Here is a 24027-nt window from a genome sequence, read left to right as displayed (position 1 = left end):
ATGCCAATCTTGAGATTCTCCAGGTGGTGATGGATTGTAGTCGACAAACAGAGCAGGCCGTCTTGGCTTACGTGAGAAGAGCGACAGAGTAGCAAAACTCTTGCCTCGACAAGTTTATGAAATGTCCATCTTTGTCTCTGAACAACTTCTCGTCTTTGACTGAGTATATCTTACTGAACAAGTAAGTAGGTATCTTGGTGAGAACAAAGAGAATTGCCCATTTGGACCTGGTGAATTACTTAATACAAAGAAGATGCTTGGATTTTCAGTACTTCTATTCATGTAGCCATTGGTGAATGAAGTGTCCATCTGAACAGTTAAACGAAATGTTTCTTATATTATCTGTCTGTATATAACGGACCACGACTCCATTATATACCAAATTCTGTTAATCCTCCACTACCAGGTGATCATGATATCTTGTAATCACAAGCTTTCAAGCCCTAAATTCAACATGCTCAAGGTCTCTCTCTGCGACAAGTTCCGCTCACTGTTCGGAGACAAGCTTGTGGCCTTTGGTCCCGATCTACCGGACTCGTATCCCGTCTACATCACGCATGATCTTGTCAGGTCTGCTATGAGCGTCATAGCTGACAGGAATATTCCATGGCCTATTGATCCCGATTACCGCGTTGAGATGGTCATGGTCAAGGTTCCACTCAACTTCTGCCCGCAAGACATGATCAAGGTAATGCCCCTTGATCGCACGGGAAGACATTCCTATGCTGCTGCTATTGCTAAGGCAAGGTTCCGGCGAACCCCAGAGCATCCTGGCGGCGAGCTCGTTGCCCTTGCAATGGCGGACTGGAATGACATGGCCGTGGGCTTCAGCATAGAGCCAAGAGAGCATGTCTCTGTTGTCCCCCTAAACGATCGTACACATAAGAATGAGGGGACTAATTAGACACAGCCAGAGATATCGTCTCTGGTCGTGTCCAATGTGGCAAAGCTTAGACAAAAAATGGAGGAATGGAGCTTCAATCTATAAATATACAGCTGTCCCTCTCTAAAACTTTACATTGCTACTTCGTGATGGATAATACTATGTGCTTTCCATATTCTCGCAATGATGCCAATCTGAGAGTGTAATCTCGTAGACTATATCAATGTACAACATATGGAGATAGAGAAGCCAGTTATGTTTGTTTGCAATAATAAGCTAAACAGGTATCATGAAAAGCCCATCATCATAAGCCGAAAGTTCCATAATTTCACTGGTTCAAATCAGAACCAAGCCCATACCTTCTTCCACCAAGGCGTTTGGCCAGGGACACCACTCTCTGTTGGGCCACTCTTGTAATCCAGATCCTTTCTTCTGCCACTATCGAGATCGATGCTCCAGCTACGTTTGAGAGGATCCTTTCCGCGCCATAAAAGCTTGCAGAACACGTAGATGATACCAAATAGTGGCACCAGGATATAAGCATCCACAAAGTTTCCAGCATTGAACGGTGATAACGTAGTCCACCCTTGAACCAAGGCCAAGAAAATGCAAGCCCCAAGACCGAGCCAAGCGAGGTATGGGAAGCCGAGTGCCTTGTACGGAAGCTCATCGAGACTGCGACCCTGAGTAACCCAAGCTCGGCGGAAGCGGATATGGATAAAGCAGATGCTGCCCCAGACAAGGAAAGCACTGACACCGGATAGGTTGACGATATAGCTATAAGCCTTGGAGGCACCAGTAGAGACATTCATCATGGAAATGGAACCGACAGCATTGGTGATGAAAATTGCCCAGACTGGAACACCTCGGCTGTTGGTCCAGCCGAATATCTTGGGAGCCTTGCCAGACTGCGCCATATAGAAAACGGTTCGAGAGCCAAAGTAGATGGATGAGTTGATAGCGGACAGGCAAGTAAGGAGAATGAAGGCGTTGATAAGGTGGACGCCTGGAATTTTGTTAGTATTCTGCAGAGGAGAGAAGTTCGTGCACATACCTCCTTGCCAGCCAGCATTCTGAATCGCAATGGTCATGGGACTCTGCAGGGCCTTGGAACCTCCGTTCACCAGCCCCTCCGCATTAGCAGGGCAGGTGATTCCGAAGAAGAAAGCTGATCCCATGTAGACGAAGATGATACGCCAAAAGACCTGTCGAATAGCCTGAGGAACTGCCACGCCAGGATTTCTCGTTTCAGTAGCAGCCACAGCGATAGACTCAACACCAGAGTAGAATGTCGAGCAGAACACGAAGACAGACGCAACACCACGGAAGCCATTTCCATTGAAAGCTCCCGGGTCACTCCAGTATTTGAAGCCAACAGATCCGTCCTGACCGACCAAACCACCAGCGGCGTAGATAATGGCGAAGATGAAGTACGCTGTTAATCCGAGGAGTTTCATAAGCGCAAGCCAGAACTCGGCTTCGCCAAAAGCTTCAACACCGAGAAGCTGGAATCCCATGAAAACTGTCCAGAAGATGAGGAAGTAACCCCATAGGGGAACGACTGGTCCCCAATACGTGAGAATACTGCAGATGACATTGTACTCGTTGGCGAGGACAGCGGCCCAGATAACAAAGTAATTCCATCCTACGGCGACAGAGAAGGACTTGTCTACCATGCGTTCGGCGAGAGAGATAAAAGAGCCACCGCCAGGGTATAGTGTTGTCACCTCGCCGAGGGACTGCATAATACAAAAGGCAATGATACCTGCCAAGAATTAGCATTGCACTCTGCAAAGACCTGAGCACCGAATAGAACCATCTGGTGCCATATTCTCTTCAAGGCCCTGAAAGCAAGGGGTATCATACCGACAACACCAAATCCAATGAGCAATGCAGCTGGTCCTCCGACATTCAATGCACCACCTGCACCAACAAGAAGTCCAGGTCCGATGATACCAGCCAAAGCCATCATAGACAAATGTCGATTCTTCAGACCACGCTTAACACCAGAATCCGGGTCTATAGACTCGGCCTCTTCTGTATCATTCAAGCGTCCAGAGTCATAGTTATGCTCAGACGGACCATCGCCAGCGACGACATCCTCATCCTTATTGTGGTTGAACGCCATACTGGCAATGACAACCTCTACAGACAAAGAGGGGTGCGAATCAGAGGTGACCGCCAAGAAAGATAAGCTGTTGATATATAGACGCAGCCGCTGGAATGGGAGGAGGGAAAGTGTCTCGGGCTCACGGATACGTATATAAAACTTCTGTAAAAGGCTTGCAAGAAAAGGCGAGATAGAGTAGACGCTAGTTTAAGAGGCGACAGGATGGCATAATTGCCATCATCAAAGGGCCCGCTAGTCTAACGCAGGCGAGCGTAGGGTTCTGCATCCAGGAGTAGGGATCGACCCGCTCTTCATGGGTTCTCGAGAAGCTATCCTCGTCGGGTCTTATCTGCTGGTCACCGAGGTTGGGATGGCAGCGAGTAAGAGGCCTGTGGTACCCTGAAAGGATGGGTATATTCTGGACCTAGGATTCAAAGAACCCTAGTCTCACAAGAGAGAGACGTGTGACTGCGTATTTATGCATCTTATTCTGTACTTCTCATGTGTGTCTCTTCCATGTTGAGGAACTGCTGCTCTCTGGTTCCCTTGTAAAGACCCCCACACGAATCTGTATGTGGCTTCATTGCTTTTGGATCTATCGTTCTCGGATGCATTTGTGGCGTTGCAAACCTGGGGTTCCCTAAAACGCAATAACCACCGCTGATCACGACATCAAAATATCCCGCAGGAAGAGTTTGCAAACCATAAAAGTGGTACATCAGTGGAGATTTATTAGAGATTGCTAGCGTCAAGTACTGAAGCATCCTTGAATGAACCCGAGAATGAGAGGGTGTTGTAGCAGGAGTTTAGATCTCAGCCGTGTAGAAAGAATCACCTAGCTATAAGGTAGAGGCCATAGGTTATTCGCTAGTCAAGATCCTGTTCGTTTATGCTTCAGCTAAAGCAACCCTGATCAATTGTGCCATACTACCCGTGATGACGATTCTCAGCCAAAGACAACGCCAACGTGGGATTTTCATTTTTTGACATCCAACATCCAATCACATTCTCTTTCTGTTTCAGACTGTCTAATCTAAATGTCAAGCTTTTCCAAGACACTATTTCACATGCCGAGCTAAGCTACAGACGCACGCTGTAGTACCGCCGATTGTCCGGACCATCGGCGCCGTTGGCTCCACATTGCCGGATCCAAATGGCGGGCCGATTCCGTAATTCAACGGAAAGCAACGAAGATCAACAAATAGAACAAGTGGCATGGTTATATTTGAGACTCTGAGACGGAAGATTGGATGATATAAGATTCTGTTCTTGTCAACACAAGCTCGTCTTGTGATGCAGCCAGTGCCCTTGGACGATTGCTTTCCTCGGGGGCTGAGGATGAAAAGGAGTTCACTTAGTATGCATAAATTAACATTGAAGGAGAAGAAGAGAAAGGTAGAAGAAGAAGAGAATCTAATACATCTGGCTTACGCCTAAACTGATGCCCAGTGCTTTTGCAAGCTTCTTAGGTCTTACTCGGCTAGGTATATCCTCATCTTAGACCTCAACACCACCGAGTATCTCCTCAAAAATCTCCAAATTACCCTCACCTCTGCGATCATACACAGCAAACCAAACCTCTTCCCACCAGCCACCTTGGAACTCGGGCTCCTTCAGCACCTCCAGCCAACAACGAGCGACCTCCTCCGGCGGGTTCCTAAACGCTCCGCATCCCAAGGCGCCAAGTACAAGCAAGCCGTGGTTTCGCCGTGCTGCCATTCGAAGGCATAATCTCATCTTGAGTTTGGTGAGATCGCGATCAGAACGATGTGCGTAGGTTTTGCTGGCTACGGGACCTTTGGGTGTATTCAACACAATGTCCCTGACAGGCGGTGTGCGTAGGGCTGCGATGCTGAGAACGCTGACGACGGGTAAATTCTGGGCTTGGATAGTAGGCATGAGAAGTCCGTGTCCAGTTTCCTGGTCGGAGCGGATAATGACAACATCGGGGGTGTAGATACCCATGCGTTGCCTCCATGGGTAATATCTTTTGTCTAGCGAAAGAGACAGCGAACTTCGATAGCATAGCGCTTCTTCTTGAGCACGCGCTCCTTTCAACCATCCTCCACCCGGGCTGACATGGCTTGCCATATTCAGCACGGCAACGCGACCTGATGCAGGTCCTTTGAGATCCGCAAGGTGTATAGCCGCATTGAAACTGTCATCGTTGGAAATCCTAATAATTGCTTTCCCTGATGGTGTCCGTCTGGGACATTCGGCAGCCGTAAGAGGAGGTAGTTGGTGGATCTCGAGCTTCTCTGATCTGTAGGGGTCGAGATTCGGCAATTGAGAAATGATACCAGGGAGGACTGTCAGCGTTTCCTTGGCTATAGCTGCCAGCGCAACGCCGCGTCTGTATGGATCGTCTCGTCTACTTCTCAATGGATAAGGGTGCTGGTTTGATGAAGCCCCTCTTGCTTGAGATGTTGAAGCAACTGGTCGTGATGGCCTGGACTTTATCCACGCATCAAGCGTTCGCTGACCTCTGTTGGACGACATTGGATGAGGGCCTTTCTGGAAATTTTTGATTCAGGATAATTTGAGACGTGCGTTAAAATGGCTAGGGGAGGAAAGCAAACTTAGGACCTCGACCGTAAATGACAAAGAGGCTAAAGTAAGTTAGCATAGTTGAGCCTAAATTTAATAGAAACTTAGGATACCTTTTGCTAAGTTTGTTTTGATGCCTTATATTAAGTTCCGGTGTTTTCTTTCTCTCTGAGGAATGGCTGGTCGGAATTTTATTTTGCAGCTTGTGAGGTTGAAGCTGATGACTGAGTCTATATCCGTGGGTGAGCTCAGATGAAATACTAGGCAACAGTGGCCCCAACTAACATCTATTTACCAAAAAACTCCAAACCACGATAAAGTCACGAGCCTGGACAAACATGAGGGGAACTAAAACTGTCTGCAATTGGCCGGCATATCATTCCAGGAGTCATTAGGTTTTACAGATAAATCATCCTGTCATCCATTCAGCAGTAACATAGGATTTGTGCCGCAGAAGGCAGTAAACTCCTTTCCTAAGCCTCGTGTTCACTACACGTACCGATACACATATATTTACACATTTTTTCGTTCAAGCTCCATCCAGGGTATCAAAACAGCCAGTCATATGTTACATATTCATACAAATTTCAAGTGCTCATGCAATCACGCAGGTGTCTTGATTGCTCCCTCTGGGACCTCATCCGAAGCCTCAAACTTTCGGGGGATGAGACCATCAGCGTCATTAATAGCCCCCCCCATATTGTCCTTATGGAACAGGAACAGTCCTTGAATTGCTGCTGTGCTTGTGTGACGATTCGATGGTTTGCCATCAGCTCCAACGCCGAATAGACCAAGCTCTTGGAGCCTGTTGAGAAATCGTTCTCTGCCGGAATGATCTTTATCGACATCACCGTAGAATCGATCCCACATCTGAGCAGCCTGGAAGTGTGTGGCCTCGCCGATTCGAAGCATCAAATCTACACGGCCAGGTCGTATGAGCGCGGCATCGAGACGGTCAACGTGGTTGGTTGTCAGGAACGCAATGCGCTCCTCGCCAGCAGCAACACCGTCGAGAGCGTTTAAGAGGCCGGAGAAGGTAACAGTAGCACCACTATAACCGTCAGTGTCTCGCTGGCGCCGGTTCACGAATGCTGCATCTGCATCTTCCAGCAGAAGCAAGCTCCTCTTGGGAAGTTTTGTAAGGAGATAGGCTAGCTTGTCATCCGTCATGCCCATCTCGCTGAGGTTAATCATGGCCACGCTAAAGTCCAGCTCTCCTGCAAGGGCTTGAATGAAAGATGTTTTTCCACTGCCTGGAGGACCATACAGCAGATAGCCTCTTCGGTAGGGAATACCTCGATCCACATACCATTGTTGCCGGTTCAGGAAGTCTTTTACGTCACCCACGATACTCTCTTTGACGCCGTCATCCAAGATGACGGAACCCAATGGTCGCTTCTTTCTTGGATCACCCAGCGGTACCCAGTCCATTCCTCGAGCCGAGTACACGATAGTTTTTCCCTCATTCGCCTTGGCAGCCAACTGATGCGCCTCGCTGAAAACTGCCTCGAAAACATGCCGATGCGCCCATAACGTAGTCAATTGAACAATCTCGTGTGGTTCTCCAGTATTCATATTCGCCGTATTGTGCTTTTCTCTGTTCACAGCAATGTACGCATTGCCGAACTTGACGATATGTCGTCCGAAACCCGGTTGTAGGAAGAAGTGCGCATTCTGGGGTCCACTAACCCCAGACGTTCGAGATGCAGTCGTCGTCGTAACAGAGAGATTATGTATTCGTGTGAGGCGAGAAGCAATGAAGCCTGGGTGTTCGCGGGGTTGTGACAACCATGCTAAGATCCATGGGTATGCGGGATCTTGCTTGCTGATCTCGACATTGACGAGCAAGCGACGACGAGCTGCTCCGAGTGCAGAAATTGCGCCTTTTCGTGCAAAGGCTGCGACTGCTCCAAGTGATGCAAGACCGATCCCACCAGCGAAGAGCGGGTTCTCAAACAGGGCGTTGATGTTGAATCCTGAAGTTGCTGCTGCAGGTGGTGCCGTTTTTTCCGCGTTCGGAAAGCTATTGAGAGCTTCCTTGAGGGTTTCCTCGTCCATTTTCGGCGAAGAAGTGGTTTTATGGATGGCTTAGAAGACGGCGCTGAGATTTTCCCATTGATTCTGGTCGGCAGAGCCCGAGAGAGGGCATCGGTACGATTAGTTGACAACGTTATGGTGACGCTCGAGATGATATTGACTCGGCGACCCTCTTTTTTCTACGCTGCACGTGAATGAGATCCAATCTTCATATTGCCGACAACGATAAGATATAATATCGGATTTTAAGCTATAATTAAATAAATAAAAAGTATCAGGGTCGGTACTAAGTCTTAGGTTATGTATTCTATGATGTGGTTGTGATATTGACAATTCGTGGACAAGTGACTCCCCACCTGATGTTTGCCACCAGAAACCCAGACATTATGTATAGGGTATTCTGTACCTAGGTAAGTATATATCTGAGATTACATGGGTACCTAATAGAGAACAACATAAGTAGTATAACCTAACTTTAAAGAGCTACGGTAAGAAACTGATAGTTATATATTTAAAATTCATATTATCGCTCTGTCCTTGAGGTAGTTGGTTGACTTGACTCAATGTTTTACTTCGATAAAAACTAAAATACAGAAATGATAAAAATTACTTTGAGCTTCATTATCACCAGATACTCGGTATGAGTTATTAGTGCGACGCTCCAAGCACCTGAGCTACGGAAGCCAATCAGTTGTTGTTGAAGGGCCTCCTACTTCTACAAGCTTAAGATCGATTTTGCCGAACTGACTGACGATAAGTAGCAACTCGTTAGCTAATCCAACAGTTGTAAGTGGGGGAGCAGGAGATTGGTGTGAGCTTCATGGAGTTCTGGAACCTCGTAGCCTAGGCGGGGTTGAAGGACGGATGGAGGGACCGGTGGGGGTAAGATCTCGAAACCACAACTTCTCTTTGTATGGGCCAGTGCCTCGATGCAATGTATCTTCGGATGGATGGTCTAGATGGGATCTTGACCCCTTGACCAGATCCGCTGAGGGATTAGACTACTCGGGATTGTAATTGGGTGGCTTTCTAGCTTTCTTCAAACACAAACTGCGTGACGTAAATAGTGACAAGTTTATGACCATGTCCAACTGGCGTGGCATGCATTGTCCTGTCGATCGAGCAGAATTTGCAAAATCTGCATTCGCCATTTCTGGGTTGGACATTCGGTATCAGCCGGGAAGGAATGTCGAAATTGGACATGAGAAGCATTGATTCGAATTGCTGATCCGAGTTTGCCTCGTCCTCGTCATGATGAATGGAACTGTGGTTCGGTGTTAGATCACCGAGACCATGTTTGGTTGACCACCCCACAAGATGATGTCGAAGCTCCACCAATTCAATTGCGATCATGATTTCCAGCTAAGATTACTCAAATTGAGTTCAATATGAATGATATTGCTGGGGAGCACGTTTCAACGATGCGCAAACCTTGCATTGTACGAGAATGACCGAGAAGTGGTTGTCGTCGGCAATGCAACCGCGGCGGCGCATTGGTTCATATGATTGGCCTCAGCTTCGTGGCTTTGGAGATTTGGTCCATGAGCATCAGCGGAAGTTAGCCCAGAACATCCACAGCCATGAACCATGGCGCTTCCAGCCAACCGTGATGCTCATGATATCCAAGTATGCGGGGAAGATGGGTCCACACGAGAATCAGAGTCAGTAATTGCTAAACTGTGAGAGTGATGAGCTCGATCAATGGTCTCCAAGGGACAGGCCGTCCCGCATGTTCCCGTCGAGTGCCCCGAAGCATCGGCTGTGGTAGGAATAGCTCTCGGCACAGAGGAGACGATGCTTAGGACGGGAGACATCATATAAGTCGGCTGCCCCTCCCTCCCTCCCTCCATGCTGATGTTTTTCATCTTTGAATCCTGACAGTTCTTTCCACTCTCGTCATTACCGACATCATCGCTGGGTCGCCTGTCTAACTGCCAAAAGTGTGTAAGTCGCATTACTCTCCACTGTCACCTACTGAGCCCAATCCCATCCACTGTATTTGCTCTCCAACGGCACCGCTGTGTCGGCGCCCCCACTTTACCACCGAGCAGACGCTCAACAACGTCAGAGAGCTCCCGCTAGCTACCTCGAGTGAGCTTGCTGGGGGAGCGATTTTCTGGACAAAGTCTTGGTCTGACGAGGATGTGTGAACCGGGCTGTCCTATAGCGGAGACGAGGTGGACAACATGATAGAGTCAAGAGTCGTGAGAGGAAGAGACAGTAGCGCAGAGGCCGAGAGAAGGCCAGAGAAAACATATCGGCCGCGGAGCCACCGGAGAGCCACCGGGAATCGGAGCAGCCGTAGGGAACCTGAGACTCGAGAGCCTGAAATGGGTTGAGGTGTGCGGTGAACAAGATTGAGCGTTTCCTGATGAGGCGACAATCTCAATCGTCTCACTGGATGGCGCGGTGAATTGTCCAGCAGTCTCAGCCCATTCCACAGTTCTAAAGCCTCACGGAACTCAATTCACGGCCCGTCAGTATCAGACGATTCGCGACGTATCTCCGTTCTCGCCAATCGAGGAGCAGCATGCTGCAAGATGCATTAGACGAGCCTTCCTGGCGAGATGAGAAAAAGATCCGCGGTCTTATCATGGCCTCTCTTTATGCCTCACCGACACAGCTGTTGGATGTTGTAAACAGCTCATGGCCTCAATCTGATGAACTCATTCTGGCCCGCACAGAGCATCTCTCGGCAAGAGCGTCAGAATTGCCCCTCCCTGCCCCTCCAAAACGCCGTAACTGCCACTCTACCCCTTGCCGTGTACTGTTTTTTTTTGTTGGCTTTATTTATCGATAACGATCAAACAGAGTGGGATTGAAAACCCCGCTATACCCCCCTCCTTCGTCATTGCTCTGCTCCTCTTCATTCATAACTGACAGACTTTCTTGCTCAATAGACTTTTTTTCTTCTACATTTTTTCATCTCAACCTAAATCTCCTATCCAACCTAAGCTTCACAAACAGCAACAATGGGTGTCCAAGAAGTCCTTAGCCGCAAGACTGGTGTCATCGTCGGTGACGATGTCCTCCGACTCTTCGAGTACGCTCGCGAGCACAAGTTCGCCATTCCCGCCATTGTATGTCTCAACCGTTAAAAAACAACGCAAACCGTGCAACTAACATAAACATCATAGAACGTCACCTCCTCCTCCACCGTCGTTGCTGCCCTCGAGGCCGCCCGCGACAACAAGGCTCCCGTCATCCTCCAGTTCTCTCAGGGTGGTGCCGCCTACTTCGCTGGCAAGGTATGTTCCCCAACAAATTTCTCATTCGCGTCAATATACTGACGCACTCCAGGGTGTGAGCAACACCGACCAGGCCGCTTCCATTGCTGGCTCTATCGCCGCTGCCCACTACGTCCGCTCGCTCGCTCCCACCTACGGCATCCCCGTCGTCCTTCACACCGACCACTGCGCCAAGAAGCTCCTCCCTTGGCTCGATGGCATGCTCGATGCCGACGAGGCTTACTTCAAGGAGAAGGGCGAGCCCCTCTTCTCCTCTCACATGATCGACCTCTCTGAGGAGCCCGTCGAGTGGAACATTGAGACCACCGCCAAGTACCTCAAGCGCGCTGCCCCCATGAAGCAGTGGCTCGAGATGGAGATTGGTATCACCGGTGGTGAGGAGGATGGTGTCAACAACGAGGATGTTGACAACAACTCTCTCTACACCCAGCCCGAGGATATCCTCAACATCTACAACACTCTCTCCCCCATCTCCCCCTATTTCTCTATCGCCGCTGGCTTCGGTAACGTCCACGGTGTTTACAAGCCCGGCAACGTCAAGCTCCACCCCGAGCTTCTCGGCAAGCACCAGGCTCACGTCAAGGAGGCCCTCAAGTCCGACAACGACAAGCCCGTCTTCTTCGTCTTCCACGGTGGCTCCGGCTCCTCCAAGAAGGAGTACCTTGACGCCATTGGCTTCGGCGTTGTCAAGGTTAACGTCGACACTGATATGCAGTTCGCTTACTGCTCCGGTATCCGAGACTACATGGTCAACAAGCGCGAGTACGTCAACACCACCGTCGGCAACCCCGATGGCGAGGACAAGCCCAACAAGAAGTACTTCGACGTAAGTTCTCACCGCATTGCTGTATATGTATTATAATGTACTAACGCTATGTCTAGCCCCGTGTCTGGGTCCGTGAGGGTGAGAAGACCATGTCCAAGCGTGTTGCCGAGGCTCTCCAGGACTTCAACACTGCCAACCAGCTATAAATATCGATAAGAGACGATAACTGGTTCTAATGATATCCCAACTGCGGCACAATTCATGAGTATCGTTTGGAAAAGAAAAAGAGGGATCTAGAAAATGCCCTCACCTTGGTTCCGACACAACATAGCAGTGTTTAGTTGCGGGGGCGTTACGAGGCGACGAAAGTAGTAAAATTAATGAAGAAAAATAAAAATAAAAATTGACGACGTACAAACAGACTGAGTGTTCTGTACAATGGAAATATGTAATTTCAAGGTAGAAACGACTTTAGGCCGATAAAGTGATATAGGGTCTTGCAACAATGCGACTTCTGGATGCGGGTGACTAGATACCAGCTTAGAAAACATGAAAAAATCATGTCATTAATCGTAGAACATATATAGCCTGTTAATTATTATACAAACCAACCGTTTGAGTCTCCCGTGGTTCGTCGCGGAATGCCTCTTGTACCAGAGAACATTTACTGAGCGCCGTGTATTCTAACCCATGTCCATGCCCGTCTCTTTTGGTTTAACTTTGCACCTTTATACGCATGATCTTGGTGATTTGTGTGTTATGCACTGCACAACCACCATTTCCCGTTCCTATTTCTCATCTTGCTTTGGTATCTTGTTTGGCGTGCCTATCGACCAAGAAGCTCCTTCTCCAACTGGGCTATAGCATCCTCCGAGAGCTGCTGGGCAGCGCGAGCATCAGCCTTGGTCTTGTCGAATCGCCAGAGACCACCAGTCTTATCAGCCTCTCCATCAGTAGGTACACCGACGAGCATGCCGAGTTGCTCGAGGACAGAGTCTCGACCCTCCACAGCGGTGAAGTACTGACGGTCCCAGGTTCGCCCCTCAGACTTCTCCTTGGTGCGCATGTTACGCTGGGCATTCTCAATCTTACCCTTCTCAGCACCTGTGGTGTCCATGTCACCCTTCTGGATAGCATCAGCAACGCGAGACCAGGCGCGTCGGGACTCGAGAGGGTGTTGTTGATCGATGGGGGCAACCTTGAGCTCAGTCTGAGCAGTGTTGACGGCGTCGTAGGTGCTCACAAGAGTCGACTTGGAGTTAGATTTGGCAGGTCCTGAGTAGATCTCGAGGGCCTTGTTCCACTGGCCAGTGACATTGTAAAGAACATCCTTCTCCTTGCCCGTAGGATAGACGCTGGCGACGATGGTGTTCTTCTTTCCTGAGAGCCACCCCTTGCCGCTGTAGTCAATCTTGGCAGTGAAGCCACTGGAACTAGTGATGTGGCTTGAACCATCAAGCTCGACAAAAGGAGCACCAAAGATCAGACCCTCGATATGGAGACCAGGGAGGGTAATGAGGTACGATTCGGTCTCTCCAGATGGAAGAGGAACTCGTAGGACAGCGTGGCCGATCTGCTTGACAATGATGGTGCTCTTGAAAGTGGCCTTCTGAGCATTATAACCCTCAAGCTCGATACCAGTCTTGTCGTTGCGGATGCAGTAGGCGGTAGCAGGAGGATGGTGGCTGACTTGCTCTGAGACAAGGGTGGTCTCGCCAGCTTCGTCGGACCAGGTACCGAGGAAAAGCTCACCCAAGAAAGGGTTCAGAGGCTTCTTTTCGTTTCCAAACTGCTCACTTCGGCTGGCGTACTGGTGTTTCAGAGTCGAGAGGAACCACTTGAGGACGAGCATAGTTCGCTTGGCGGGATCAGACTCGACAGCTGGGGCGGTCAGGACGGGAGGGTGCGTGGCCCAGTACGCAGAGAATTCGGTGAGAGACTGAGAGGACAGGATGAAGGGAGGCGCGGTGAGAGAAGATAGATCGCCATTGAAGGAAGCGATGGACTATTAGAGCACGTCGCAAAGACGAGGTCAGCTACTGTCATCACCCAAATACGAATCGCTCCAAGCATGCAAAAGCATGGAGTTAGACATCTATATCTACCTTGAGGAAGGCGGACCAGCTGCCGCTGTTGGCCTGAGCGGCTGGGGCTGCAGAAGAGGACATGATTGTATATTTGCGCCGTGTGTAGAAAATTCGAGGAGTGAAAAGGGAGGGCTTGCGACGGGACAGGAGATTTTGAAGGCGGTCTCGTGTACAGTAGCAGTAGCGTAGCAGTTGACGAGGGGCCGATTGCGGATTGCGGGGTTGTAGAAGCAGGGGGGGGACAGCTAAAAGCTCAGGACGAGCCAGACAAGATGGAGCACGCGGGGCCGGCCTGGGCTGGGTGATACACTGCAGATGAAGGGCTTGATTGGGGCCTGCTATTTATTATCGATGACGGAGGCAGCGCAATTCAAGTGTTGGATATAATAAGGGCTCCAAGCTTGGCGATATCTTGTAACGGTGAATCTGATTGAGATAGCCGTCTTGTAGAAGTGAAGTGGGACTAGGTTTCAAAACTGAAAGGGGTAATGGGCAGATCAGATACAAGACAAGAAAGAATATGATGAAGAAGAGTTTACTTTGGCCAAACGTTGAGCTTCTATTGCTTTCTTGGCTACAGATCACGAGACCTATAGACAGCACAACTCATCATAACCTTGCCAGTAGTAGAATTGAGAGGCGTCCATCATCAACTCTTCCGTTGAGCACTGCCTCGCCCATCATCACTCGTGCCTATTACGTCAACACTTGAACGCCGTCATGACGCCCCGTATTCGTATGCACCAATAGGTTGTTAGTGGTTAGGCCGAGAGGTCCTGCTCACGGCTGATGGCAATTTATCAATTAATTACCGGGCTAGGTAGTTAATTAATCTCGCCATCACGTCATTTTTTTGATCGAACGGCGCGGTAGTTTGCCGTCGTTGCAGTAAGTAATTTCGCATTTCATGACTTTTCGTATCCGTAACTGTCACTCAGCTGCCTCTCGCTTTTGGTAATGGGCATGGGACATTGCTAGGGCTGAAAAGCTTAGCTATTGCACAGCGCAGCACGTGGATCCGGATATAGAGGACTATGTATGGGTTTATACCAACGTGCACAGCATTCGACGATACATGACTTACACTCCGTTCACGGCTGTTGTTCACGGCTGATGCAAGTAGTCATAAATAATGCATGTTACAAACAAACACTAAACATGAATACTATCTCGCCAAATTATAACAATTCTTTTGTGGTATCTCATCGAGCCCAAACCCAAACCCATATCATATACAGGGGATACAGTTCCGCCGTCCAGCCATTACTCCATCCATTAAATCATAACCTTATCGCCGAGTATTACACCAAAGTCAATTATACTTCCATCCCTCAATTAACTCCGCGACCTTGTCCAGACCTCTTTGCATGGCCATGCCAGCTGGTGTGCCCTGTCGATAACCTCCAGTCCCGTCTCTGTCCTCCCAGGCATCCCACACCGCGTTTGCGTGGTACTGTCGAGCACCCTTCTCAAGCAACATCCTCACACCCCCGATGTGCCCGCGAAGAGCCGCGTAGTGAAGGGCTGTAGCGCCCCGATCGTTCTGATGGTTCACGTCAATTCCCTGCAGTAGCAAGAGCTTGAGGGTTGCTTGGTTTGCCGATGCCTGGAAAAGAATCGTATCACCATGTGTTGTTAAAGCGTGCGTATTTGCACCGAGTCGAAGAAGCAACCTGACTGTCGAGATGTGCCCGTGAGATGCAGCAACGGAGAGAGGTGTCCGACCAGGGAAGATGGTGCTCTCGAGGGAGGCGCCATAGGACACAAGCCGCAGTATGATCTCGTCTCGTGCGTGCTGAGCGGCAACGTGAATCGGTGTTGTCTGTGGCTCAGGTACCAGATATTCTTTACTACCCTTCGAAGGGAACATGGATGACACCTGCATACCCGCCCCCAGCTCTAGGAGTGCCGTGACAAGGTCAACATCGCCCATCTTGACTGCGTGAGAAAGAATGCTCATCCCGTCCGGCCCAACTCGCTCCACATCAGCACCGAGTCTGATCAAGCGAAAGATGCTTTGCGCATTGCCAAGCTTGGCTGCCACGAGGAGAGGAGTTTCGCCTGTCTTATCCAATATATCAACGGGTGCGCCTGCATCAAACAACAGCTGCAGGATGTGAGGTTTGTCCTTGTGGGCCGCCATGTGCATCGCTGAATATCCAGAGTGTCCTTGAGTGGCTGCTGGATCGGCTCCATGCGCGATGAGATATCGCACAGTTTCGTCATGTCCTGTGGATGCTGCTGCCAGTAAAGGTGTGTTTCCGTTGCGGCTAGGCAGGTTTGGGTCTGCACCGCTATCTAGAAGAACAGCGGTGATAGCTGTGCAACGAGAGTTGATGGCCATTGTGAGGGGAGTATGCTCGCGGAGTACGCGATCAACGTTTGCTCCTCGAGATATCAACACCTGGGAGAACTCTTGGTTGCGCATTGCGATAGCCATGTGGAGTGCTGTCTTCCCATCTGGTAACCGCACCTCTAGATCTGCACCAGCTTGTACGAGCTTTGTTGCCGCGGACCAGCGGCTATGCTGAATTGCCACGAGAAGTGGTGTCTGGCCATTATAATCGACAAGGTTGACATCGGCGCCTGCATCGATGAGAACTGGGAGCGTTTCATCGTCGACGACATCTGAAGCAGCCGAGAGGTGTAGGGCTGAGCACCCATCGTTATCGATCGCATTGACGCGGGCTTTCATGTGAATCACAAGAGTCGCAAATTGTTCCGAAAATCCACACCTGATCCCTCTCATCAATGCTGTATGACCATCAGTAGTTGGCTCGTCAACATCTGCGCCAGCGACAATGAGAAAAGCAGCGATTAACATATGGCCTTTGTCGAAAGCACGATGCAGCGGGGAGAGCATTGAACCAGCCAACATTATGTTGGGGTCTGCGCGTTCGAGAAGGATGTGAAAGACAGCCGTCTCATCGCTCCGTTCAATGGCGTTGTGCAGTTCATTTGCGGCATCCTTGGTTCGCACGTAATTGACTCCTGGTGGTGGTACAAGGGTATCAAGTAGGACTTGAATCTCGGCAGAGTCGCTGACTCTAGGTAACACGACAGATTGTTGGTTTGGCGCTGTGAACTTTCGAGCAAGGCTCCGTAGTGCCTCATCTACTCCAATATCTGGCTCAATCACACGCCTCCTGTTGTCATTTCCCCCGAAGTTATAACCGGCACTACTAAGAGTTAGCCTTGAACCAGTGCACTTAGAAAAGAAGGTTACTTGCCGTGTCGCAGCATTGAGGAGGGTATGGAGAGACGCTTGGTGAGTGCGCAGCCGCGCAAGGTACCCTTTCAATGCTGCTTCGTTCCAGACGATGATAAGCTGCGGTTCGCTGAGGTGAATGCCGCTGTCCCTATCTGGACCCTTTATGCGTTTAAGTGCTGCCCTCAGCTCATGCACATCCTTGGAAACGGAATAGACGAATTCGTTGTTTGATGCCCGAACACTTTCTGTGCCACCTTCAATCGACCGGCTGAGTTCGTGTAACCTGTCAAGCGCATTTGTGATCGCGCGACACTCCTTGGCGAGCGAAGCCAACGTAACTGGGCTGGTATTGAGACAATTAGAGATACCCCTACACTCCTCAGAAAGTTGCTCGCATATGTCAATCAAATCCTGCAGGTCTGCCTTCTCGACCCGACTCTGAAGTTGATCCATCCTTGGAGAAGAACAAAATTTGGTGGCAGTTGGTCGACTCAGAAATGCCAAAGTAGTACAAGCCGCCAAACGAGATCAGACTCGAGCAGGAAACTCGGGGGGTAATGTACGATTTGACAGCTGCAAATACTTCCGTAAGCTTGCGGTTCCTGCAGAGAGCGGACCAAGCCCGTGCTTTCTTTCGCCTTGGCCGTGCTGAAATTCGTGCGCTGCGCAGCAAAGCAAAGCAAAAGGAAGAGTTGAAGCCTCAACTCAAATCGACTCAGCGCAGGAGAGTGACGACGGCCCGGGCTCTATTTGCTGCACACCGTCGTCACATATTGAGACCATGCAATCCACGGAGCACAGTCACAAGAGGCTAAAGAGGTTCCGAAGAAACAGAGCGAGTCGGCTTCTAGCCCGGAAGCAAGCCGTGCCCTACTGTAGCCTGTAATTAAGCCAACATCCTTCCATGGAGGTGATTCCTAGCGTTAGGCGCGTGGCAGTTGGTCCTGTCCTGTCCTGGGCGTTGGATCTAGCGGAACGGACAAGCCACCCAACTGCCTGGGAATTAGTTGATCAATACCCAGGACGGCGACAAATAGGGTGCGTTGGTGCTTGAGCCGGCAGATGGGGTCTCAACGGTGGCGTCTGCATCTGCAGGTTCGTGAGTCGCTCTCTTTGCGTCTTTTATCCAATCTGGCAGTTACGGAGTCTCGCAGCCTTTTTAGCCTTATGGGGAAGTAAAGCCGCTAGACAGATCCCTGGCTGAAGAAATGTGACCGAGTCTGTTGAGGACCTGAGATCCAGTGCAGTCTTGATTATCATGTTCAGTCAGCCCTGCTCAGGGACTGCCCCGTCGGAGGATTGCACGCAACGCCCAAACGGTGAGGCGTAGAAGGGATTAGAATGTCAATGCTTAAATGGCGCCTCGTCTGCCCGCGCAATCCATCGCCAACATTGGATCTTCGGACACCCGTCTGCCCGGTGAGCTATGCGATAACCATCCACCCATTTACAAGCGTAGCGCGGCTCCATTCGGCGGTGGCAACTTGCTTCAGCGGGCGAAAAGAGCAATGCCGATTAGTTTGTCGTAGGCTGATTCAGAAGATGCAGACCCTGGATTTGTAGAGCGAAAATCTGTGCCTCGCCCTGAAAATGTCCACCTTGGCGTCACCCGGGTTCCTGGCTCCTCGCCTTGACCCGGGACGTGCATCAAGAGTTCAGTAATAAATTGCCCTCACTCAGCTTGTTTCAGCCCCATGAGATGGGGCAAAAGCCAGTCAGCTTGTTTCCAGTAGAACCCACACAAGAAGTGAAGGATAAGTGTAACAGTTGCGGATTCAGAGAAAGAACTTCAGATACTGCTCGAGACTACGAGCAACCATAGTTGTAACTAGCTTGAATTAGAATGTCTCGCATTCAAAGTCTAATCTCTCCTAAACTTTCTCTTGATATCCTGGGGGCTTCTGTCGTGCAGTGATGGATCGGGACTACCAGGATCAAGCTGGGGATCTCTGCAAGGATCCAGTGGCCAGCGGAGCCAGAGTTTATCCGGACTTTCCGGATACAAGCAGCCGGACCTTAGATAGCTCTGGCTAACTCTCTAGTTGCGTCACTGAAGTCGAGATAGAACCAACCATCACTCACAATATTTTTCTTACGACTAACGCGACTTGACTCTACTCGACCCTGTTTCAGATTCGTTGCGAGCCACTTCCCTGGCTTACTACGCTAGCAACTATTTCGAATTTCTAATCAGCTGAACTTTAACATCTGCCCATTCTGGCCGGGATACTCTGGAAGGGTTCGCCGGACGCTCAGAAACAGAGCTCCTCGCGGCCGAAGAATAACATGACTCAACCATCTACACAGCATCAGCTAACTCCACAATTCTGTTTCTCGTATGGCACTTTGCGAGGTATGTTCGAGTCAAAAGTACCGGCTGTTCGAATACCCGACTGACTGTTTTACTCTTTTCTTTTATTTTCAGACTTTCTTCGACTTTCAAGATCTTCCATCGATGATTCAATCACACAGAATCTCAATGCACTTGTGACGCCGTCTCGATCCGGATTTGATCCCTCGTCCACATCGCAACGCGTCCCAAGACCAACCTCAAAACAGATTGATCCTCAGCCATGCTTAGATTTCAAGGAGAGAGTGCTGTTTCCTTCATGGGAGACCCGGACTGAAGTGCTGAATTACTGCGCTCTTGTAGCTGCAAGCCCGGACCCTGATGACCCGGACCGAACTATCAGGGAACTAGAGAAAGAACAAGACCGCGATAGAACAGTCGATGAACGATTAGATCCGTATTCCGGTAGATTCTTCCCACGTGAAGCACGTACTGAGCGCCTGGCTTCGCTTGTAAGACAAGAGAGAGGCGTAGAGGGTATCGTACGACATAGGACGTGGGAGGTCGTACAGCAACGATGCGGGGGCGATCCTTTTGAAAACTGGGAGGACACAATCAGAAAATGGAGGAAGGCCCGAAACTTGGAAGGGAATGTATAATTTATGATATCACGAAACACCACTTAGATCCTCTAACGACCATTGGAGTACGAAACCTGTAAGAGAAGGACTATAGGATAGAGACTTGCTGTACGAATTAACGCCTCTTGTATAAAAGTAATACATGATCCTCAAAGAGCCCCTCTAATAATCTTGTGCTAGCTTACCTAGATATCTTCATCATAAACCCTTCATAGAGCCATTCTGATTGTATGCTGACTTCCCTGAATCCTTTCATCATTTAGTATAGACGTCTTAAGCTTTGGTGTAGCGTGCATGCCCTGTGTGCCAGAAGTTTACTTAGATGCCAAGAAAGATCTGCCACTTTGATGCTTATTTCTCAATGAATGTACACTCTGTATGTGGTATTGCGCTGTTCTCATGAAACAACCTATTTATTCAACATTATATTCTTTGCCAACACTCATGAGGCTTCCATGCTGTCATGGATCCTAAACTGCCCCTCCAAAACCACCAACTCCTCATAACTCAGCAACCCACAGGCGACCTCCGAGAAATTGCCGGTCTACCGTAGCAATTCCTGTCCACATCATTTTGACCCTAAGTCGTATGGTACAGCACCTTGAGCTCTACACGACATCTCTCCACAACCGCCGGTCAGGGAAGCCGCCTCTTTACCCTTCTTTGCCCTCCTGTCATCATCTCCTGACGAGGTTTTTGTATCGTCAAAGCTTCTCTGTACCTTTTCCTCCCACGCACCCCTCATTCGATCCTCTTGGGAGCTTGTAATCCTCGCCGACAACGGACGACGGCCGCAATTAACTAGCTCACGACTTCTTTACGTTCTTCTTTACGGGTTTCTTTACGCTCCGAAGACAAAAATTGCCCCCTATAATCACGATGCCGCAACCTCTTGCCTCCAAGGAGGCCTCGCTCTTCCGCTCCGTTATTCGATACTATGAGGACAAGCAATACAAGCGTGGTCTCAAGTCGGCCGAGCTTATTCTCAAGAAGCATCCGAAACATGGAGACACCACTGCGATGAAGGCCTTGATTTTGAACTCCCAGGGAAAGACAGAAGAAGCCTTTGCATTGGGAAAGGAAGCCTTGACCATGGATATGAAGTCGCACATCTGCTGGCACGTGTATGGCCTACTGCACCGGGCAAACAAGAATTTCGAGGAGGCCATTAAGGCGTACAAGTTTGCTCTGCGACTAGAGCCTGAGTCAGCACAAATTCAGCGCGATCTGGCTATTCTGCAAATTCAATGCCGCGACTATCAAGGATACATTCAAAGTCGAACCGCCATGCTCCAGGCCCGACCTCAAATGCGCCAAAGCTGGACTGCGCTCGCCATTGCTCACCACCTTTCAGGAAACCCTGCTGAGGCCGAGAAGGTCATGAATACATATGAGGAAACTCTGAAGGCGAAGCCCTCGAAATTCGACAATGAGCACTCAGAAGCAATTATGTACAAGAACTCTCTAATTGCGGAGCAAGGAGACTACGAGCGTGCGCTTGAGCATCTCAATACGGCTGCCAAGCAAAATCTCGATCGATTGGCAGTTATGGAGGCTCGCGCCGAGTATCTTCACAAGTTGGACAAGAAGGAGGAAGCTGCCAAGGCCTACCGGGCTCTCCTTGACCGCAACTCGGAGCACCCTGCATACTACCAGAAGTTCTTGGAGGTCATGGAGGTATCAGAGGACGATTCCAAGGCTCGTAAGGCTATTTATGACGAGTATGCGGAGAAGTCCCCCCGTTGCGACGCTGCGCGCCGGTTGCCGCTGGACTTTTTGTCAGGTAAATCCGACCAAGACACTAGCCAGCCACCAGTACTAACTCGTCAATAGGCGACGACTTCAAGCAGGCTGCTGAGGCCTATTTGACGTTGATGCTTAACAAGGGAGTGCCATCAACCTTTGCTAATCTGAAGCATCTTTACTCCGACTCATTCAAAAAGGACACCCTCCGTGAACTGGCCGAGAACTATTTGAACTCGCAGGGTGCTGATTCGGAAAGTAAGGATAAAGGAGAAGCGGCAGCACTGTACTACCTCGCACAGCACTACAACTACCATCTCAGCCGCGACTTGACAAAAGCCATGGAGTACGCCGAGAAGGCAATTGAGAAGGACCCCAAGAGCGTTGATTTTGCCATGACTAAGGCACGAATCATCAAGCATGGCGGAAACATACAAGAAGCCTCCAAGGCAATGGATCGAGCCAGGAAGCTCGATCTTAAGGATAGATACATCAACACAAAGGCAGCCAAGTACCAGCTTCGCAACAACGAAAACGATAAGGCTCTCAAGACAGTCGGCCTTTTCACTCGTGCAGAAACTGTTGGCGGTCCCTTGGCGGATCTTTTGGATATGCAGAGTGTCTGGTTCTTGACAGAAGACGGCGAGGCATATGCTCGCCAAGGCAATATTGCCCTTGCTCTCAAGCGATTCCAGCAAATCTTTAACATCTTTGAGGTGTGGCAGGAGGACCAGTTCGATTTCCACAGCTTCTCTCTTCGCAAGGGCCAGATCCGAGCCTACATCGATATGATGCGATGGGAAGACCATGTCCGTGATCATCCCTTTTTCTCAAGAGCTGCTCTGGATGCGATTGAAGTTTACCTCAAATTGGCCGATAAGCCTTCCGCAAATGGTGTCAACGGCGCCGATGGAGAGGACGCTGAGGATGCTCTGGCCAAGAAGAAGGCCGCCAAGAAGGCTAGAAAGGAGCAGCAGCGCCTCGAAAAAGAGGCTGCCGAGTTACAAGCCAAGCAAGACCCTAACAAGGGCAAGGATAAGGATGGGGAAGTCAAGAAGCAGGACGACGATCCATTCGGACTGAAACTCGCCGAAACCACCGACCCTCTCGGGGATGCCATGAAGTTCGTTAACCCCTTACTACAATTCAGCCCCAAGAACATCAACGCCCAATTCGCTGGCTTCGAGGTCTATATGCGCCGCAGTAAGTTTAATGCCATGGGTTGCCAAGTTTTTAACTATTTATTTACTGATCCGGTTCCTCTTACAGAGAAGTACATTCTCGCCCTACGCTGTCTCACAGCTGCCCTAGCACTTGACCCCAAGTCACCCAGGGTGCATGAACATACTGTAGCGTTCGCTCAACTATTGAAGACTGCGACCGACATTGAGCTTAAGGTTCTAGAGGTGCTGAAGACTGAGTTTAAGGCAGTGGATCCTTCCACGGATCTCCTTAAGTTCAACGACGAATTCCTTGCTGCCAACAAGGGTAGCCCTAGACACGTTCTCTCCGCCATCAAGGCACAGAGAGTACTGGGCCAAGATAAGGCCAAGAGTGAGGAGGCCGTCTCTGGCATCTTGGATATCCCTGATGTAACCTATGAGGACGCCATCGAGGCTCTTGAGGTGCTCAAGGGCTGGAGGAGTTCTCAGGTGGAAGCATACAAGAAGGCGGCCCAGGAGAAGTTCCCTGATGTGACAAGACTTGCATAAAGGGGCGTTGCATACTTTCTGACTTGCTGATACTTAAAAAAGTTTGTGGGGGTTCAGCACATGAGATGATGATGCTGAATGACATTGGCCGTATAGATGTATGTAACCGAGGCTGCGATTCCGAGGTGTTCCAGTTCAGGTTAGAAAAGGGTTAAGGAAGGAGAAGGAAGGAAAGTCTGGCGCAAGGAATGACTCCGAAGATGGCGGGGGAAATGGAGTTTTGGGAACATGGGGAAAAGTTAAAGCATCGATCCATCGTGTAGAACAAGCATGCCGCTATCAGCCTCATTGGTCGAGTACATTGGCTAAACAAGAAGAAGCCGTTAGTCTCTGGGGAACTGAGATCTTAGTTACATCAGACGTGATGACAAATCTGAGGTAAGCCCGTAAAGGGCAATCATTCCTTGTGTCGAAGTCAAATCGACGTCTTCAAGATATCTCGTGGCTCCGCGGCCACCGAATACTACAGCTAGTGTGGAGTTGGTTACTATCTCTGGTTGTCTTACCGCGGCACAGCCTGGCAGTTACAATACCTAGCCCCTCCGAGTCTTACACTCCCGGCAGCACGTCAGGGACTCAGGCACTGTAGGTTGGCACTCACTATTGGTTCTGACTGTCAGCTGCCAGCAGGTGCCCGCGCAATTGACTTCTTTAGGGGCCTGACCAGCCCAGCCAGCCCATCGCGAATGCAAGCATTTACAGGGGCTTTAGGTCTGTAATCTCGGATGCGACCCCCCGCAGATCAACAGCCT

At 49.8% G+C, this 24027-nt stretch overlaps 9 protein-coding genes across 9 annotated transcripts; 4 read left to right on the top strand and 5 right to left on the bottom strand.

Annotated features, from left to right (window-relative positions):
* Window positions 1-454: 454 nt before the first annotated feature.
* Window positions 455-904, top strand: FPRO_08215 (uncharacterized protein; the record flags this gene model as incomplete). Its single annotated transcript, XM_031221858.1, has 1 exon — window positions 455-904. One exon carries the CDS (start codon window positions 455-457, stop codon window positions 902-904), a length of 450 nt encoding a protein of 149 aa, XP_031087375.1.
* A 320-nt stretch (window positions 905-1224) lies between these two features.
* Window positions 1225-3011, bottom strand: FPRO_08214 (putative amino acid transporter; the record flags this gene model as incomplete). Its single annotated transcript, XM_031221857.1, has 3 exons — window positions 1225-1889; window positions 1938-2648; window positions 2750-3011. 3 exons carry the CDS (start codon window positions 3009-3011, stop codon window positions 1225-1227), a joined length of 1638 nt encoding a protein of 545 aa, XP_031087374.1.
* Window positions 3012-4490: 1479 nt separating this feature from the next.
* On the bottom strand, window positions 4491-5492 carry FPRO_08213 (uncharacterized protein; the record flags this gene model as incomplete). Its single annotated transcript, XM_031221856.1, has 1 exon — window positions 4491-5492. One exon carries the CDS (start codon window positions 5490-5492, stop codon window positions 4491-4493), a length of 1002 nt encoding a protein of 333 aa, XP_031087373.1.
* Window positions 5493-6143: 651 nt separating this feature from the next.
* FPRO_08212 (putative BCS1 protein precursor) lies at window positions 6144-7598 on the bottom strand (the record flags this gene model as incomplete). The annotated part of the gene is made up of 1 exon (XM_031221855.1): window positions 6144-7598. The coding sequence occupies one exon, from the start codon at window positions 7596-7598 to the stop codon at window positions 6144-6146; it is 1455 nt and encodes a 484-aa protein (XP_031087372.1).
* Window positions 7599-10549: 2951 nt separating this feature from the next.
* Window positions 10550-11797, top strand: FPRO_08211 (putative FBA1-fructose-bisphosphate aldolase; the record flags this gene model as incomplete). Its single annotated transcript, XM_031221854.1, has 4 exons — window positions 10550-10657; window positions 10715-10825; window positions 10878-11651; window positions 11708-11797. The coding sequence occupies 4 exons, from the start codon at window positions 10550-10552 to the stop codon at window positions 11795-11797; spliced, it is 1083 nt and encodes a 360-aa protein (XP_031087371.1).
* A 620-nt stretch (window positions 11798-12417) lies between these two features.
* FPRO_08210 (putative KES1-involved in ergosterol biosynthesis) lies at window positions 12418-13759 on the bottom strand (the record flags this gene model as incomplete). The annotated part of the gene is made up of 2 exons (XM_031221853.1): window positions 12418-13596; window positions 13697-13759. 2 exons carry the CDS (start codon window positions 13757-13759, stop codon window positions 12418-12420), a joined length of 1242 nt encoding a protein of 413 aa, XP_031087370.1.
* Window positions 13760-14990: 1231 nt separating this feature from the next.
* FPRO_08209 (uncharacterized protein) lies at window positions 14991-17342 on the bottom strand (the record flags this gene model as incomplete). Its single annotated transcript, XM_031221852.1, has 1 exon — window positions 14991-17342. The coding sequence occupies one exon, from the start codon at window positions 17340-17342 to the stop codon at window positions 14991-14993; it is 2352 nt and encodes a 783-aa protein (XP_031087369.1).
* Window positions 17343-19175: 1833 nt separating this feature from the next.
* FPRO_08208 (uncharacterized protein) lies at window positions 19176-19838 on the top strand (the record flags this gene model as incomplete). The annotated part of the gene is made up of 2 exons (XM_031221851.1): window positions 19176-19242; window positions 19315-19838. 2 exons carry the CDS (start codon window positions 19176-19178, stop codon window positions 19836-19838), a joined length of 591 nt encoding a protein of 196 aa, XP_031087368.1.
* Window positions 19839-20699: 861 nt separating this feature from the next.
* On the top strand, window positions 20700-23275 carry FPRO_08207 (uncharacterized protein; the record flags this gene model as incomplete). Its single annotated transcript, XM_031221850.1, has 3 exons — window positions 20700-21603; window positions 21654-22766; window positions 22833-23275. The coding sequence occupies 3 exons, from the start codon at window positions 20700-20702 to the stop codon at window positions 23273-23275; spliced, it is 2460 nt and encodes an 819-aa protein (XP_031087367.1).
* Window positions 23276-24027: the final 752 nt, after the last annotated feature.

Source organism: Fusarium proliferatum (assembly GCF_900067095.1).
Source record: "Fusarium proliferatum ET1 genome assembly, contig: FPRO_scaffold011, whole genome shotgun sequence".
NCBI lineage: Eukaryota > Fungi > Ascomycota > Sordariomycetes > Hypocreales > Nectriaceae > Fusarium > Fusarium proliferatum.
The sequence above is the reverse complement of the archived record's forward strand: the minus strand, read 5'-3'. Positions and strand labels throughout refer to the sequence as shown.